The following is a 12,224-nucleotide window of genomic DNA, read 5'->3' on the forward strand; positions in this document are numbered from 1 at the left end:
AGTTTTAGACCATTTTCTCTTTCTTGACGGGGTCTTATTTCGGGGGCCATGTTTTCATCGCACTGCACTGATGATCAATGTTATATGTGCTGGGGGTTTCTGAATATGCAGTTGTGTTTCACAGCCAGACCCAAGTTGAAACGAAACCTTGCAATAAACAAGGGAAGTTGGCAGCGGGACAATGTAACGTCACCACCCAAGGACACGCAGTTAATCTTTGACAATGCGAATGGTTTTTCTTTCCAGTTGACCGACAATCAAGTCTCGGACGTGTCCAGTGTGATTTTTCATTCGTGATGTACTCATAGCATACACTTAGGCACGCTGTTATGATCGGTTATAACTTTTTTTTTACATTAAAAGATTGTATATAAATTCTACAAGTGTCGCCGCTTCTGTCTGTTCATTTTATTGGGCCTTCGTTTTGAAATGTCAAACGTTTTGAACTTCCTCGTCTGTTGAAACTTCCTCAAACTCACTTGTTACTGTAATTATTCACATGATGTTTTGAAGAATTCAATTTCATGTAATTGATCAAAAGTGACTATTTTACAAAAGATTTCTATTTCAAATAAATGCTGTTGAATAAATTAACTTTCTATTCATCAAATAATCCTGAAAAAAAAAAAGTATCATGTTTCCACAAAGTATGGTTTTAAACATTAATAATAGTAAGAGATGTCTCTGAAATATTACTGTTTTTGGTCAAACAAATGCATCTTTGGTGAGTATAAAGAGACGTCTTTTAAACCAAGACCGTCATGTTGTGTACCGTTTCTCCCCTAATATACACACTGTTCCTAATTATTATGCAAGTGACATCAGCAGCATTCTATGGAAGCTTGTTTCCGCCACAGAATGAAAAATAAAAAAGGTAATTGCGACTTTTTATCTCACAATTCTGATTTTTTTTCTCACAATTGGGAGTTTACATCTCGCAATTCTGACTTTATTTCTCAGAATTGCGAGATATAAAGTCGCAATTGCGTGTTGTAAAGTCAGAATTGCGTGAAATAAAGTCAGAATTGCGAGATATAAAGTCAGAATTGATTGATATAAAGTCGCAATTGCGTGTTATAAAGTCAGAATTGCGAGATATAAAGTCAGAATTTATTGATATAAAGTCGCAATTGCAGGTCATTAAGTCAGAATTGCGTGAAATAAAGTCGCAATTGCGTGTTGTAAAGTCAGAATTGATTGATATAAAGTCGGAATTGCGTGTTATAAAGTCAGAATTGCGAGATAAAGTCAGAATTGCGTGATATAAAGTCGCAATTGCGTGTTATAAAGTCAGAATTGCGTGTTATAAAGTCAGAATTGCGTGAAATAAAGTCAGAATTGTGTTATAAAGTCAGAATTGAGAGATGTAGCCTAAAGTCAAAATTGATTGATATAAAATCGCAATTGCGTGTTATAAAGTCAGAATTGTGAGATATAAACTATTCTGAGGGGAAAATAGTTAGTCTCCCCCCCCCCCCCATCCCATTAGAATTGGCCTGATAACTCGCAATTGCGAGTTAATATCTCACAATTCTGAGAAAAGATGTCAGTATTTCGAGATGTTAACTCGCAATTGCGAGTTAAAGGGTCACTCCACCCATTTGCATTAAGAGGTCCATTGTTAGACAACCAGTCATACTATTGAATGGTCGTGCAACATTCTTTCATTTTCCCCTGAGACAAGAGAAATCTACTATTTACCTTTTTCACTTCCTCCTACAATGACGCAAAAATCGTCATTTGACGTCATTTTAGGAGGAAGTGTAAAAAGGGGGGATTTCTACAAGCACAAATTCCCACCCTTTCAAACCCGCCCATAGGGGGTTGTGCCAATGCGCTAACAGAGCTATCACAGATCAGTGGGTGGGACTTCACTTGCAGATACTGAAAGCAATATCAGCCATCTTGTTTATAAGCTAAGCTAACAAGCGCTGTGGATATAGGAGTTACGACAATGACGGAAGAAACTAAACATGATATGGAAGTAGAGGATTTTGAAATTCTGCTGCTCGAATCCGCTCTTCGTGGCTATCTTTACGAGCCGCAATATAGTGAAGAGCAGCTGAGGCTGATGGAGGACCAGGAGGCGGCTGCCTGTCGCGAACGAGGAGCCCGGACTGGCTCGAGCTGAGGCGGGCTGCTGGTGCGTGTGCTCTCGCTGTGCGCTACGGACACAGATAGAGTCCGTCTGCTGCAGAGAATTTCAACGATCGCAATTTCTCCTGGACGAAATCTCTGAATCAGACGACCACACGGACGTTTGTGTTGTGATGTGAACCATCCTAGTTTCGCCTGACTGAACATCCAGGTAACATGCAATAATTCACCATATAGAAAGAAATACAAACGAGTAATTCACTAATGAGTTTGCCAATGTAACGGGGTTCGTTGTTGTGGGAAGAAGGAGGCTGGAACCGGCGAACATTTAAACGTTTTAATAGTAAAATAAACAAATACAAAACAAAAGTATAAGCCAGCTGGCCACACACAACAGAAACAAAACATAAAATCAGGCCTGTTCCTTTTGTGCTTCCGCTCCTCCGTGAGAGATATGAGACCGCTGCACAGGTGTCATTCATTATCACTCGCGTCGTCCTCTCACGTCCCTCGCCCTCGTCCTGCTCGCCACAGCCAACTAACTAGACATTTTTTGTGAAATGAATTTCAAACTCATTTGGCAGCTAGCCTTCTTGTAGACGGAAGAGTGATTTCTCTGATGTTTGCGCTGTTCTGGATTAACGTAGTGGGAGTGGCTTGCGGAGCTGTGCAACGTGGTGCATTGTGGGAGTTGTTGTCTTACATACAAATGCGCCCCAAAGTTATTTTCTGTCTTTTCTCGGTCAAGAGGGCACCAAATTCAAAATTCCTTTTACATTTCGACTACATATATAACCCACTTTCAATAAAGATTAATGTTGAAATGGGTGGAGTGACCCTTTAATATCTCACAATTCTGAGAAAAGATGTCAGTATTTCGAGATGTAAACTCGCAATTGTGAGAGAAAAAAAAGTCAGAATTGTGAGATAAAAAGTCAGAATTTATTGATATAAAGTCGCAATTGCAGGTCATAAAGTCAGAATTGCGTGAAATAAAGTCAGAATTGTGTTATAAAGTCAGAATTGAGAGATGTAGCCTAAAGTCAAAATTGATTGATATAAAGTCGCAATTGCGTGTTATAAAGTCAGAATTGTGAGATATAAACTATTCTGAGGGGAAAATAGTTAGTCCCCCCCCCCCCCCCCCCCCCCCCCCCCCCATCCCATTAGAATTGGCCTGATAACTCGCAATTGCGAGTTAATATCTCACAATTCTGAGAAAAGATGTCAGTATTTCGAGATGTAAACTCGCAATTGTGAGAGAAAAAAAAGTCAGAATTGTGAGATAAAAAGTCAGAATTTATTGATATAAAGTCGCAATTGCAGGTCATAAAGTCAGAATTGCGTGAAATAAAGTCAGAATTGTGTTATAAAGTCAGAATTGAGAGATGTAGCCTAAAGTCAAAATTGATTGATATAAAGTCGCAATTGCGTGTTATAAAGTCAGAATTGTGAGATATAAACTATTCTGAGGGGAAAATAGTTAGTCCCCCCCCCCCCCCCCCCCCCCCCCCCCCCCCCCATCCCATTAGAATTGGCCTGATAACTCGCAATTGCGAGTTAATATCTCACAATTCTGAGAAAAGATGTCAGTATTTCGAGATGTAAACTCGCAATTGTGAGAAAAAAAAGTCAGAATTGTGAGATAAAAAGTCAGAATTTATTGATATAAAGTCGCAATTGCAGGTCATAAAGTCAGAATTGCGAGATATAAAGTCAGAATTTATTGATATAAAGTCGCAATTGCAGGTCATAAAGTCAGAATTGCGCGAAATAAAGTCGCAATTGCGTGTTGTAAAGTCAGAATTGATTGATATAAAGTCGCAATTGCGTGTTATAAAGTCAGAATTGCGAGATATAAAGTCGCAATTGCGTGTTGTTAAGTCAGAATTGCGTGAAATAAAGTCGCAATTGTGTTATAAAGTCAGAATTGAGAGAAATAAAGTCACAATAAAGTCACAATTCTGAAATAAAGTCACAATTCTGAGAAAAGATGTCAGTATTTCGAGATGTAAACTCGCAATTGTGAGAAAAAAAAGTCAGAATTGTGAGATAAAAAGTCACACTTCTGTTTTTTTTCTCACAATTGCGACTTTATTTCTCATAATTGCGACTTTATATCTCACAATTGCGACTATTTCTCAGAATTGCGACTTTATATCTCGCAATTGCGACTATTTCTCCGAATTCTGACTTCATATCTCGCAATTGTGAGATAAAAAAACAAAAATTGTGAGATAAAAAGTCGCAATTTTTTTATTTTTTTATTATTCAGTGGCGGAAACAAGTTTCCATAGCATTCAGTACAATAAACATTCAGTTTAGCTTTTCAAAGAAAGTGTTTGTTTTATTTGATCTTTTTAGATAACTGGTATCAATCGGGCAGGTTTGCCAGGTCTTCGGGTAAATGGAAACGAGGTTGTTCCACATTATTAAGCAAGTCCCAGGTTCTCACGGTCAAATAAACATTACATAAAAAGAGACCAAATACAATTCTATTTTGTATTTGTGCACTTATCTTTTTTATTTATTAAAACCAAGTATAAATTTCGAGTTAGTCTTTTACAAATTTGTACATGTATTCCAAAATAATAACTAAAGTCAGTAACAATTTTAAAAATACATATTATTTGTGAACTACTGTTCAGCTTTTCTTTTTAATTGTCAACACTTTTCCAGCAGTGATCAAGATTGCACACTGGTCCGGTTTGATCTTGAGGTGACAAAGCGGTGATATTTAAATGAGTTGTTTACTTTTTAATCAGTCTTCATTCAGGCCGATTCGAGAATGCGGACGAAATCAAGAACGAATCATATCCTATCATAAACGATCACATATAGTGTGAAGGAGTGATTGCCTCCTCTCACGTGACTTTCTCAATTACCACCACACCATTTGACTCGTCTACATAATTTTCCATGTAGCGTAATGAAATTTCAAGCATATATTGTATAATTTAAAACTGGTGAAATTTGGTAACGTCACAAATCTAATGCTGCAGTTTTTGTTATGCTATGTTTTTCCACCCAAAACAATGTTTCCTTACAACATTTTCATAAAAAACAAATGTTTTTTTTTGTTTAAACTAGTGTTTCACAGTCTATATCAGGGGTTTTCCATTGGTTCCGGAAGCCTCCGCAGCATTGCATATGAATGCCTGTCGTAACACACATGATTAGTTGAGTACGTCATGACATGCACTGGGTGAAACAAAGATGTGTCTAAAAACCCTTGGTCTACATGTACAGAAGTATTTCCTACCAAGACTTGAAATTATTCGTACTCATTCACAGTGTTTCTAATGTTAATTACCTGCTTTCTCATATTTTGACACTAACACACATTTAGAAATAAAATATTTTTATTTTCATACAGCAATGATCTACAAGATCTCAGGCCAACAAGTGCATTGATACAATCAAAGCCAAATGAATAGTTTCCCCCGAAAGCAGAAGATAAATAAATCACTATCCACTGACCGACAATGGATCATTATTCAATGCTGTGACTACGCGGATAAAAGCAACCTAAAAGAATTGATGAAATCAGATAAAAGATTAAATCAGCTAAAAACGCTCTTGTAAATGGTGTTGTCTTCCGGGTCAAACTGAACGACTGTTCCTTAAAATGCCAGCTGAGCGAGTTAGCCAGCTAACTCTGGTAAACATGCCTCTCCTTTCCAATCTATGACCTTCACTGGGATCACAACGCTCACGAAGCCATCAGGTCAAGCTCATTCCACTAGTTACCAGGATAATTGGGCTCAAGTGTTTTTAAAGAATAATGACCAGTTCAGACAACACCTGAAATAAGTCAACAGCATTTCGGTTCACATCACTATCATCAGGACCTTTCTGCTAAAGCAGGATCCCATCTAGTGTAAATATATATATATATAAAAAAAACTTTAGACAATGATTTGAAAAAGTTAAGAGCACACTCATAATCTCTCGTGTATTTACAGAATGACACTCTGACTAGTGATCCTTACAGCGAAATGCATATACATTGATTCTTTCTCTATATATACACACACATTCAAAATGTATAACTAGTATATGTTATCTCTCTCTCTCTCCCTCACAGAGAGAGAGAGAGAGAGAGAGGGGGGAGGTTTTAAGGGGACAGGCATAAATAGTGGTTCAACAGTATGTAGTGTCTGTGTGCTTAAGTGTGTTACTGTGAATCCCAGCATCCTCAGCGGAGGGTCTCGGTCTGAATCCAGCGAGCCCTGTGGGAATGTGTGTGTGTTCACTGTAGTGCATGAAGGCCAGCGGTGGTGTCGATCAGATGGCGGGGGCTGATCTGTCATTGGTGATCGTGGGCCGAAGTTTTACCGTAGCGAATGGATTTCCTCCCCTGCAGACAAACAATACCAAACTTAGGCAAAAATGTATTTCTTGATGATTTGATAATGTCTAAATACCAATTGAAGAGCAAAACATGTGGAAAAAAGTATTTTAGGGAGTGGAAATGGCTAATGGCATCTGCCACCATCTACTTGTTATAGTTGTAATTTCATTTATTTTTTATTTTTAAATAAAAGTGTTTGTTTGCCACCAAGTGTTAGTTTTCCTACATCTTGAAACTTTTACAAATGCGAACAATCTTTGAAGGATAAACAACTAATGTTCGGTTAACATTTAAATGGGATAATATTTAAAGCTTTGAAAGTGCTGTAAAAAAGTGTGAACCACTAAAAAACGGCTTGAAAAGTGCTTGAATTTCACTCTCAAAATGTTGTACGAACCATGAGATGAATAATGTAAGAACATTGGACTATTTCTCTCTCAATATGATGGTTAAAGTTAGCGTTACTACATTAAATCCATGGTGAATGTTGGTGATTTGTGGATTGAAAATGTGACACATCGGCATAAAAAAAAAAAGGTCTCAGTGTGGAGTACGCAGACTCCTAATGAAGTCATCGAGACTCCTAAAGACGTCATCGAGACTCCTAATGACGTTATCGAGACTCCTAAAGACGTCATCGAGACTCCTAATGACGTTATCGAGACTCCTAAAGACGTCATCGAGACTCCTAAAGACGTCATCGAGACTCCTAAAGACGTCATCCAGACTCCTAAAGACGTCATCGAGACTCCTAAAGACGTCATCGAGACTCCTAAAGACGTCATCGAGACTCCCAATGACGTCATCGAGACTCCCAATGACGTCATCGAGACTCCTAAAGACGTCATCGAGACTCCCAATGACGTCATCGAGACTCCTAATGACGTCATCGAGACTCCTAAAGACGTCATCGAGACTCCTAAAGACGTCATCGAGACTCCTAAAGACGTCATCGAGACTCCTAAAGACGTCATCGAGACTCCTAAAGACGTCATCGAGACTCCCAATGACGTCATCGAGACTCCTAAAGACGTCATCGAGACTCCTAAAGACGTCATCGAGACTCCCAATGACGTCATCGAGACTCCCAATGACGTCATCGAGACTCCCAATGACGTCATCGAGACTCCCAATGACGTCATCGAGACTCCTAAAGACGTCATCGAGACTCCTAAAGACGTCATCGAGACTCCTAAAGACGTCATCGAGACTCCTAAAGACGTCATCGAGACTCCTAAAGACGTCATCGAGACTCCCAATGACGTCATCGAGACTCCTAAAGACGTCATCGAGACTCCTAAAGACGTCATCGAGACTCCTAAAGACGTCATCGAGACTCCCAATGACGTCATCGAGACTCCCAATGACGTCATCGAGACTCCTAATGACGTCATCGAGACTCCTAAAGACGTCATCGAGACTCCTAAAGACGTCATCGAGACTCCTAAAGACGTCATCGAGACTCCTAAAGACGTCATCGAGACTCCTAAAGACGTCATCGAGACTCCTAATGACGTCATCGAGACTCCTAATGACGTCATCGAGACTCCTAAAGACGTCATCGAGACTCCTAAAGACGTCATCGAGACTCCTAAAGACGTCATCGAGACTCCCAATGACGTCATCGAGACTCCTAAAGACGTCATCGAGACTCCTAATGACGTCATCGAGACTCCTAATGACGTCATCGAGACTCCTAATGACGTAATCGAGACTCCCAATGACGTCATCGAGACTCCCAATGACGTCATCGAGACTCCTAAAGACGTCATCGAGACTCCTAATGACGTCATCGAGACTCCTAATGACGTCATCGAGACTCCTAATGACGTCATCGAGACTCCTAAAGACGTCATCGAGACTCCTAAAGACGTCATCGAGACTCCTAAAGACGTCATCGACACTCCTAATGACGTCATCGAGACTCCTAAAGACGTCATCGAGACTCCTAAAGACTTCATCGAGACTCCTAAAGACGTCATCGAGACTCCTAAAGACGTCATCGAGACTCCTAATGACGTCATCGAGACTCCTAAAGACGTCATCGAGACTCGACTCCTAAAGACGTCATCGAGACTCCTAATGACGTCATCGAGACTCCTAAAGACGTCATCGAGACTCCTAAAGACGTCATCGAGACTCGACTCCTAAAGACGTCATCGAGACTCCTAAAGATGTCATCGAGACTCCTAAAGACGTCATCGACACTCCTAAAGACGTCATCGAGACTCCTAAAGACGTCATCGAGACTCCAATGACGTCATCGAGACTCCTAAAGACGTCATCGAGACTCCTAATGACGTCATCGGGACTCCTAATGACGTAATCGAGACTCCCAATGACGTCATCGAGACTCCCAAAGACGTCATCGAGACTCCCAAAGACGTCATCGAGACTCCCAATGACGTCATCGAGACTCCCAAAGACGTCATCGAGACTCCCAAAGACGTCATCGAGACTCCCAAAGACATCATCGAGACTCCTAAAGACATCATCGAGACTCCCAATGACGTCATCGAGACTCCCAAAGACGTCATCGAGACTCCTAAAGACGTCATCGAGACTCCTAATGACGTCATCGAGACTCCTAATGACGTCATCGAGACTCCTAAAGACGTCATCGAGACTCCTAAAGACGTCATCGAGACTCCTAATGACGTCATCGAGACTCCTAAAGACGTCATCGAGACTCCTAAAGACGTCATCGAGACTCCTAAAGACGTCATCGAGACTCCTAAAGACGTCATCGAGACTCCTAAAGACGTCATCGAGACTCCTAAAGACGTCATCGAGACTCCTAAAGACGTCATCGAGACTCCTAATGACGTCATCGAGACTCCTAAAGACGTCATCGAGACTCGACTCCTAAAGACGTCATCGAGACTCCTAATGACGTCATCGAGACTCCTAAAGACGTCATCGAGACTCCTAAAGACGTCATCGAGACTCCTAATGACGTCATCGAGACTCCTAATGACGTCATCGAGACTCCTAAAGATGTCATCGAGACTCGACTCCTAAAGACGTCATCGAGACTCCTAAAGATGTCATCGAGACTCCTAAAGACGTCATCGACACTCCTAATGTCATCGAGACTCCCAATGACGTCATCGAGACTCCTAAAGACGTCATCGAGACTCCTAAAGACGTCATCGAGACTCCTAAAGACGTCATCGAGACTCCTAATGACGTCATCGGGACTCCTAATGACGTAATCGAGACTCCTAATGACGTCATCGAGACTCCCAAAGACGTCATCGAGACTCCCAAAGACGTCATCGAGACTCCCAATGACGTCATCGAGACTCCCAAAGACGTCATCGAGACTCCCAAAGACGTCATCGAGACTCCCAATGACGTCATCGAGACTCCCAAAGACGTCATCGAGACTCCCAAAGACGTCATCGAGACTCCCAAAGACGTCATCGAGACTCCCAAAGACGTCATCGAGACTCCCAAAGACGTCATCGAGACTCCTAAAGACGTCATCGAGACTCCTAAAGACGTCATCGAGACTCCTAAAGACGTCATCGAGACTCCCAATGACGTCATCGAGACTCCCAATGACGTCATCGGCGCACAATGTCAAAGGCCATTTCTGGGATATTTTGGCTTCATTTGGAGACACGTGACCCATCTTTTTAACAGTCTAGTCTGGCTCTGAATAGTTAAAAGTGTGTCGCTATGCAGTTGATGGGGTGTTCGGGCTGGTTACTAGCCCCAAAACTACGATATTCTAGTGTGTAAAGATTATTTTTTATTTTTTTCCCCATTATGCAGCAAGAGATGAACGTCCTAAGCCTGTGTAGCTGCTCTCCACTGATTGGAAGTGAATAAATCACTGTCAAAAATCTTTTAATTGCATATCAATTCACTAGTCGAGTCACATCACAAGCATGGAGGACAGACACCAAACGTGATCCATTAATACTCACCCTAGGATGGGATGCTTCGGCAGCCCGTTTGACAGAGGGACCTACAGGAAACAAAGAGCAGGACATGTCACACATCTACACACTACACAGTAGACCGCGATCCATCATCTCAGTGATGAGCAGATGGCCAGGAGTGTGTTCGTCTCAGTGGGCGAATAACATTTAAGAGTAAGAGTCTGAGAAAGACACTCATACTAGCAGTACTGTAGAGTTTATACTGTATACTCGATACTCAAAAACAAGTATGTGACAATAAAAGTTTCAACTAGTAATGTGCTTCTTTGTTGTTACTTGACCTCATTTTGTTCCATGTTTAATTCAGCAAGTGGAACACAGTTATTTTTTTCCATAAAAAAAAAGAAAAGAAAAGCATATTTGTCTATTTAATCCAATTTTGTACATGCATTTCTTAACATTTGGATGTCTAATCTGCATGAAACATGATTAATTGCTTCTAGTTCCTTTAAATCACACTGGAAATGGAAGGTCAAGTAGAGTGCACTACATATTACAGTATTTCACACAGTGTGCTTTGGATGTACATTTTCGGCAAATGTAGTGGATCATTTATGTATTCCATGCACACTGAAATGTTTCATAATGTGCATTCACTTCTAATATAATGCAGACATATTCTAAATAGTATGGTAGTGCGCCACTCTGAGCACTATTAGTAAAACACAGTCTGATTATATAATGAGAAGCTTCCCATCAATAAAAGAAACATCGGAGCTGCTCTAAATAGTGTGGAAGGTCAGACACTCCTACATCCAGCAGTCATTCAGGTTTGACGTCTAACAGGAAGAGTTGAGCTCACTGAACGTCTGGAATCTAGCCCTGCTGGAAACACGAGTACGTTAAAGCCGTGTGACTGTTGCGACGGCTATAAAAGCGCACGCGATCTGGTACGAGTGAAAGTCTTTCATTATGCTGTCTTGAATTTTTTTTGCGTGCAATTTTATACCTCACATGCATATGCAAAACGCATGCATAAGAGATGGAATCAATAAACAAAGCAATACTCAAAATATCACAAGATGCAAATTTAAAAGCAGACATTAAAACATTGTGTTGTGGTTCTAGGTGGTTGTTTACCGACTGATGGCAAGAGTCCATCCACTGATCTCTGTGATATCGACCTCTCGATACGACTTCAGTGTGGGGCTGCATGATGGAGCGGGACAAAATCGTGATAAAATCAAAGGCTGGGATTTAATTGAAAAATATATGCTCCGTGTGTTTCAGAGTCAAGTGCGGCATTGTGTTCATTTACGTTTATATTGTAATTTATAAAAAAAGTAGGGCTGTCAGTTAAACGCGTTATTAACGGCGTTAACGCAAACCCATTTTAACGGCGTCAATTTTTTTATTGCGCGATTTACGGTCTTTTTGGCCTAGCAAACTTTTTTGTCGTTTTTTTCACATGCTTTTGCAACAGGACGCGGCGCTGCGCTATGAAATCCATTCATTTCAATTCATTTTGTTGCTTTGTCGACCAAAGCGCAAGCGGATCTAGCTAGACCGGAAACAAAACAACAGGCACGCCGCACACACTTGTTTGGGCTTGCGAGCCGGCCAAATAGTTGGTTAACGTTAAGTTTTGAGTGGATGACGAGCGCGAGACGCCGAAATGGATGCCAATAAGATTCTGAATGGAAAGTTTACTTTTAAAAAGTTGCCAAACGGTCCCATTGACGAGACCAAAGTGATCTGTGTGTTTTGTCGTTGTGAACTGAGCTATCGTCATCGCAGCACGTCCAGTCTGAAATACCACTTGATGATGGCCAAGCACACACACACACACACACACACAGCTGATGTGAAGCTCCGCCCCCTCG

The 12,224-nt window shown here is 40.9% G+C and overlaps 1 protein-coding gene across 1 annotated transcript in view; it reads right to left on the reverse strand.

The window, feature by feature from the left end:
• Window positions 1-5,910: 5,910 nt before the first annotated feature.
• baiap2l1b (BAR/IMD domain containing adaptor protein 2 like 1b) overlaps window positions 5,911-12,224 on the reverse strand; it is a 78,856-nt gene continuing 72,542 nt past the window's right edge. Inside the window, exons 13-14 of the mRNA XM_056251539.1 lie at window positions 10,387-10,427; window positions 5,911-6,457 (exon numbers count right to left, since the gene is read on the reverse strand). Of these exons, the coding sequence (XP_056107514.1) occupies window positions 6,385-6,457; window positions 10,387-10,427 (114 nt within the window). The 3' untranslated portion in view covers window positions 5,911-6,384. The remainder of the gene's footprint in view (window positions 6,458-10,386; window positions 10,428-12,224) is intronic.

This window comes from Rhinichthys klamathensis, unplaced genomic scaffold (genome assembly GCF_029890125.1).
Source record: "Rhinichthys klamathensis goyatoka isolate OS25496 unplaced genomic scaffold, OSU_Roscu_1.1 h1tg000004l_1, whole genome shotgun sequence".
Classification (NCBI taxonomy): domain Eukaryota; kingdom Metazoa; phylum Chordata; class Actinopteri; order Cypriniformes; family Leuciscidae; genus Rhinichthys; species Rhinichthys klamathensis.